The following is a 7,446-nucleotide window of genomic DNA, read 5'->3' on the forward strand; positions in this document are numbered from 1 at the left end:
GATTCAGTTTACCCTGCACTCCTTGGAAAACGGATGGAGCTGTCTGTTTCCGTAAAGATTTACAGCCGTGGAAACCCTATGGAATAGTTCTATTCTGTCTTACAGGGAAGAACTAAATTGGCTTGTGGGTTTATAGTTTGGTTTATAGTGTGTCTGACTGAAGGTTTTGCGTTTAGTTAAATAAATTGTATGGCTTAGTGCCCTACTTTTTTTGTCAGTCAGACTTCCAGTCACCTGTATCATGGAAACAAGTTGTGCAAACCAGTCTCGGGAGATAAAGATCACCCACTTCTGACACTAAATCATGTTGTGGATAATAAATCCCACTACACACTCAACCTGCATTCTATAGAAATCTCAGCTTCCCTTCTTTATTTAATTCAGACCCCAGCTACCCATGCAGCCCTTTCTCTCTTGTTCCTAGCCACCTGGACCTAGCTCAGTGGGTCTGGCTGCAAGCTGGGAGTCGACATGACCCCTTTCACTTTAGACCAGCCAGCTCCCAATGTGGGATTTTGTCTATGTGCTCATTGTACCAGGTGCAAGTCTGGGAGTCCTTATAACTCCTTCCACTTTAGACAAACAGGCTACTCCTGTTCCTTTGGGTCTGATAATTCATTGGAATGACTCACAGAGCATTTAGGAGACACCAGACCTGTGATAACAATTTGAATATAACAAAAAAGATATAAATTGAGAGTTACATAGGTAAGGTCTTGAAGGAGTCACAGCATGGAGCTTCCTTTCCCCAAAGAGTCTACCTTCTCCCATTCATGGTCACCATTCAGGAAGCTCCAGGAGCCTCTGTCTTCCAAGGCTTTTATTATGTCTCCTAATGCTTCGTCAGCACTGGGCCCCAGGTGATCTCTCCTGGCATGGTCAGTCCCCACATTAACTTCATGTGACAATCTAGTTAAGGAACCAAGACTAAAGGCCAAATGACTTCCTGCAAGGTGCTCCCACACTTTGCACCAGTGGAAAATGTGTTCCAGTAGCATAGGAAAAAGTATTCATATTTTATGCTTTTAGTCCTGAGACCTGAGTCTATTGTGTTAATAGTAGAATCTCAGATTGGTGTCACTGTAGAACTTATTTATCTAGCTGCTGTAAGTGCTATCTCAGTGTACAGACTAAACACAATTAAGTGAGCTTCTCACAATCAACTCTGAGATAGTCAAAAGAAAAGACAGTGAGAGAGGAAAGAGATACTTTAATAGATAAGCAGAGTACATCAGAAAAAAATTGATCTTGTTCTAGATAATCATTACTAAAGCAATGTTGAAGTTGAAGTTGTATTACTTACATTCTGTGATCACTGGTTTCTTCATCACAGGAATGAGTGAGACTAAATTTACTCACTTGCTAATTATGTATTTGTATACTACCTGTGATGTTTCATTCTCTGCAGTAGATGTTGGGGCACATGGCAGAAAGCATGATCTCTGTCATGGGAGTGGGAGGTGGCAAGAGCAGAAGTCACAGAGACAGGCAGGAGCTAGGTCATGAAGGGTTAAAGAATCTGAAAGTAAGAGTAGAGCTCCTAAATATGAACAGATTAATGATGAGATTAATTGTGGTATGAAACATGGCTTGGGAGGAGCAAGACTAGAGAAAAGGTTTGGTTAGAAGACTTAGGTAAGAGTCTTAGTAAGAAGTGAAAGGCTGACCCAATAAGAAAGGAGTTAGAAGGGAAGAGTGATAGATTTGAGCAAGACTAGAAAGAGAGAGAATTGACAGAATTGCATGATTGGCTGGATATGAGGGATGAGTAACAGGATGACACTTAGTTGGCTGGTTTGAGCATCTGAGTCGATGGCGATGCTGCTCATTGCTTGAGGTAATATCAGTAGGAACAAGGTTTCTGGAAGAGAGGAGCTCAAGAGAGATCTGGGTGAAGATAGAGATTTGGAAATTAACAGCATTTGGCTGGTAATTGCAGCTTTAAAATTAGATAAAACTCACTCTGAAAGTAGTTCATATGAGAGGTAACTAGGTCCAAAGGAAAAACCTTGCGTCATACCAGATGTAAGGAAAGAATAGAAAAAGAAGAACCAGTAAAGGGGAATGGGAAGGAAAGGCCAGAGAATAGAAGAAACAAGAAGGGAATATGGTCTTGTAGAAGTTAAAGAATGCATCAGGACGATTTTAAAGGCAAGGAACGAGTACTCACTGATATCTAATGAGTCAGACAAGTCATTTGATTTAGGAACAAGTGTGTTAATATTTAAGGAGTTCTGATGGTGCTGTAGGATAAGCACTGGACTGCTAATCGTAAGTAAGTAGTTCAACCCCACCAGCTACTCCTGGGGAAAGATGAGACTTCCTGCTCCTGTAAAGATTTATAGCCTCACAAGCCCTATACAGGATTGCTGTGAGTTGGGATAGACTGGGTAGTGGTGAGTTTGGTTTGGTTTGGTGTTAATGTTGATCTTATGGAAAACAGTTGGAGTGGAGTGATAGAACAGAAACCAAGTTGTAGGGTGAATGCAGATGGTGAATGAGAAGTGGAAGCAATTCTTTCAAGAAGAGAAAACATAGGTGGGGATTTGAGAATGCATGGGTTCAGGGTAAGAGGTGAGAGGCTTGCTCACATTTAAATGTTGAGGAAATGAAACCAGTACAGTGAGAAAGTTGAAGATGCAGGAGACAAAAAGGACAGTTAATGGAGTGAAAGGAAGTGAGGGAATTGGGGTTTCAGAACACTTGTGGAGGAATTATTCATCCTTAAGATGAGATCCTCTCTTCTCTTCTACTATGACAAAAAGAAAGAAAGGATGCGTGTAATTATAACCAACTTGTATTGTTATTTTCATGGTTGTTGACCTAGGCTCTTAATGAAATAGAAGATGAAGGAAGAGAAGTAACTGTTAATAGCCAATCAGAAGAAAGTGAGAATGAGTTGGATAGCACTCTGAACTCTGAGTCTAACATGAATACAGAGAGGTATGTATATATGGGATAAATATCTACATAGCTTCCCTTTTTTCCAAAGTCATTATAAATGTTTATTTATTGTATTACCTTGCTTATAAATTGGGAGTATTTTTAAACTTTCTACTTTGATATCAGGAATTCTGGGGTCACTGTGAGTGGGAATCAACTCCACAGCACTGGGTTTTGTTTTGTTTTTGATATCATGGCAAATTTACAAAATGTTATAAGAATAGTACAAAGAACTGCTATGTTCTCATCACCTAAATTGCTAAGATTTCCCCACATTTGTTTTATCTTCCTGTTTCTTTTTGTACACATGCACAATTTTGAAGAGCCTTTTTAGAGTACAGCACATGCTGTTTATCCCTAAGCACTGTAGTACATATTTCCTAAGAACTAGTATGTCATTTTCACAATCAGAATACAATTATTAAAATTAGAAGTCACAAAGATTCCATTTAATCATCTAACTGACAGACCTTACATTTCTCCAGTTGTCCTGTTGAAAAACTTCATGGCCATTAATTTTTTCTATTTGAAGAACCAGTGATGATCGCTTATTTAGTTTTCATGTTTCTTTTATCTTCTTTAATCTGGAGCAACAACAAAAACCACCCATCTGTCCATTTGTTGCACTCTGGTGACTTGCATGTTGTTGTGATGCTGGAAGCTATCCCATGGGTATTTCAAGTATTAGCAGAATCACCCACGGTGAACTAGTTTCAGTGGAGCTTCCAGACTAAACTTGTTGTTGTTGTGAAGTGCCATTGAGTCAATTCCGACCCATAGCGACCCTGTATACGGTTTCCAAGGAGCAGTTGGTGAGCTTGAACCACTGACCTTGCAGTTCAAATGACTTTGCAGTCTGACGAATTAGCCTGCAGCATCACACCAGGACTCCCCAGACTAACCTAGAAGAGCATAAATGATTTGTTGATCTGCTTTTGAAACTTAACCAATGAAAACCCTACGGATAGCAACAGAATATTGTCTGATACAGTACTGGAAGATGAGCCTCCTAGACGGGACGGCTCTCAAAATACAGTGACTGTAACATTGGACTCAAGCATACCAGTGACCGTGATGATGGTACAAGACCCGACAATGTTTCATTCTGTAGTACATGAGTTGGAATTGACTTGACAGCAACTAACAAGACAGCAATCTGGAACATTTCCTCAGTGCTTCTTTGTTTTACATGAAAAAGCACAGAGCATTTATTTTATAAAATGCCCTCCAACTTGGCTTTGTCTGCTGTTTCCTTGTGTTGGACTCTGGTTATCCATTTTGGGCTGGAATACCACTAGTGCAATGTTAGGTCCTTCAGGGCATCACATCAGGAGGCAGTGATGTCATTGGTCCTGTTACTGGTTCAGGAACTAGATGGTGAAATAGGGACAACTCTTTGAAGAAGTTTGGTAATAATGGAGAATAATAGGAATTTGAGTAGTTATGGGGCCAGGGCAACGGAGGAAAGGCTTGACTATTTAAATGTTGATGAGATGTAACCAGTACAGTGAAATTGTTGGAGATGTCTGAGACAAGTGTGATCACTTATTCAAACTGCTGTCCACCAGGTTTCTTTAATAGCTGTGGTGTAATGGATCACTTTTATATGCTCTGTCTTGCCAATAAGGTCTATGCAAGGAAGAAACTTGTGGCTCACCAAGAGGGTTGGATGATGATGTTGTTGTTGTTAAGTGCTGTCGAGTTGATTCCGACCCATTGCGACCCTGTACAGGGTATCCGAGGCTATAAATCTTTACGGGGGCAGAAAGCCTCATCTTTCTCCTGTGGAATAACTGGTAGTTTCTAACTGCTGACCTTGCAATTCACAGCCCGATTTGTAACCAGCATGCTACCAGAGCTCCTTATTGGGTTGGATAGTATGCTAATAATGCAAATAAAGAGCATGGTTATCCTTTTTGTGAGGTTGGGACCATTCAAATAAAATGGATGGGAACCTAGTGAGGGGACTGATCAGTTTTACCATCCTGTTAGACTTAAATTGAGCCACCCCAGAAGCAGAGAGGGGAACATCACTACTACTAAGAAGAAGAGATAGAGTGTATCCTTTTGGATCCAGGGTTCCTACACCAGAGCCAGGTACAAGATGGCGAGAGATGGTTGCAGAGTAATGATGGCAGCAGAACCAGGAGACTGGCACAAGATGGTGTGGTGGGCTTCCTGGTCCATGGAGCAAGGTAGCTACAGTGGGTGTGCCAAACCACAGAGAGAATGAGCTGAGTGCCTACCGGCAGAATGCATTTGGTGGGATGGGGTGCCTCTGGGCATTTGTTGGCAGAGCTAGGTTTGCTGACCCACAGAATCAGACAAAAGATTCAGTGTCTTTAGACCAATGCTTACTGATAGAGTAGGGTGCCCCTAGGCTCTTATTAGCAGTGGTAAAGAGCCTTGTGTGTAACATCAGACCAAGCAGGACAGAGGCCAGGCTAAAGGCCAGAGAAGGTTTGCCTGTGAGCACCACTCTGGCTGTCCTGATCTAATAACTATCCTGAGTCTTTCGGCTCCTGAGTTATAACTTATTACTTCCCCACTAAACCCTATAATTGTGAGTGTTTTCTGTAGGGTTCTGTGTGGCCATTGTGGTGAATTATCAAATACAGCAGAGAAGTAGAAAGTGCCTTGGGAGGAATGGCTGGTGTTAGAGTTGGTAAAATGGTTGGGAAGAGAGGAGGTGGCCTCTGCTTCATAGAATTCAGCTTTGGGCTAATGGTGTTGGCGATTCTCTCTCATCTCCTTTTGAAAGTAGAGGAGGTCCAATTAATTCCCTTGTACCACCATTTTTATAATGGCTTATATTTCTTTACTTACTTATTTTGATGTTCAATTATCTCAGGTTTGGCTAATGAGAGCTCCTTCAAGATATTTCTAGTCTTCTTTTGATATATGTCTTTTTTTTTTTTTTTCTATTTAACTCTTATTTTCTGGCACATAATATAAGGAGGCTTAAAGAACTTCATGTAAAAATAGCACTGAGACATAATGGAATTTTTCATGAACTTTTTGAAGCCCCCTCGTATTTTAAGTTCATCTTGCACTTTCCTGTCCTCCTAGAATCAGTCATTTCTTTAAGAAACCCTGTTTCATGGTTCATTTTATTGAAGAAGGGTATTTAGAAACAAAGATCTAGTTAGTAAGTATGCTTGTTGCTTTTGGCACATTGCTTGCAGACCTTTTCAGCACACACAAAAACATATAAATTTATCTTTATTAACTTCTGTTTCTCTATTTCTTAATCATCAGTTCATATTGATGTATCCAAGTTCAGTCTAACACTGTAGTACTCTTCTTAGCCTTCTTCCATTCCATATATGTGTCTTTTTTCTTTTACACTGAGAAACAAGTCTACAAGCATTACTCCATATTTTTTACTTCATTCAGTTCTGTAATGCATGATGCATAATTTTAGAATTACTGCTTCCATTAAAAAAAACTAAGACCAAAACTATTACTGCTAAGTTGATTCCAGCTCATGGTGACCCCATGCATTAGAGGATAGAACTGGTCCATAGGGTTTTCTTGGCTGTAATCTTTATGGAAAGAATCCGTTATAGCATAATGGATTATGAGCTGGACTGCTAACCTCAAGGTCACTAGTTTGAATCCACCAGCTGCTCCTCAGGAGAAAGAGGAGATTTTCTGTTCTTGTAAAGATTTGTAGCCTTGGAAATGGTATACATGGTCGCTATGAGTAGGAACTGATTCCATAGCACAAAGCCACCACCACCACCACCACCAATCTTTATGGCAGCAGATCCATCAGGCCTTTCTTCTGTGGTACACTGAGTGGGTTTAAACCTCTGATCTTTATGTTAGTTGTTGTTCTTAAGTACTGTGGCGTCGGTTCCGACTCATAGTGACCCTGCACAGGCTGTAAACCTTCACGGGAGCTGAAAGCCTCCTCTCCTGTGGAACTGCTGACCTTGAGGTTCGCAGTCCAATTCGTAACCACTACCCCATTCCAACCATGTCTCAGTTACTGTATCTCAGAGCCCTGTTGTTCCAAGGCTGTGCATACATCATTATTTACTCTGTCCCACTTAGCCCATGCAAACCTGCCTAGTTGCTCTCCCATCCGCTTTGTTCTTCCATTCCCCTCTCCCTTCTTGCCCCCCTCCCCAGCACCCAAACTATCTTGTATCTATTCCCTGCCCTGTGTTTCTCCTTCCTTCCCTCCCTTCACCCCACCCTCCACATCCCAGCAACTAGCAAAGAACCTCACCCCCCTTTAGTATGGGTTCTTTTTCTTAGTCTTTTACAGTAGTGGCCCTATGCAATATTTCTCCTTTTGTGACTGACTAATTTCACTTAATATAATATCCTCAAGGTTCATCCATGTTATGCGGTGACTTGGAGCTTCCTTGTTATTCTTCAGGGTAGCATAACATTCCATTGTGTGTATGTACTACAGTTTGTTTATCCATCCATTCTTCAGTTGATGGGCACTTAGGCTGTCTCCATCATTTTGCTGTTGTAAATAGTGCTGCT

The 7,446-nt window shown here is 41.0% G+C and overlaps 1 protein-coding gene across 1 annotated transcript in view; it reads left to right on the top strand.

Annotated features, from left to right (window-relative positions):
* SPICE1 (spindle and centriole associated protein 1) overlaps positions 1–7,446 on the top strand; it is a 94,889-nt gene that overhangs the window by 29,534 nt on the left and 57,909 nt on the right. Inside the window, exon 6 of the mRNA XM_006864178.1 lies at positions 2,828–2,943. Coding sequence (XP_006864240.1) covers positions 2,828–2,943 — 116 coding nt within the window. The remainder of the gene's footprint in view (positions 1–2,827; positions 2,944–7,446) is intronic.

This window comes from Chrysochloris asiatica, unplaced genomic scaffold (assembly GCF_000296735.1).
Source record: "Chrysochloris asiatica unplaced genomic scaffold, ChrAsi1.0 scaffold00061, whole genome shotgun sequence".
In the NCBI taxonomy this organism is placed as follows: domain Eukaryota; kingdom Metazoa; phylum Chordata; class Mammalia; order Afrosoricida; family Chrysochloridae; genus Chrysochloris; species Chrysochloris asiatica.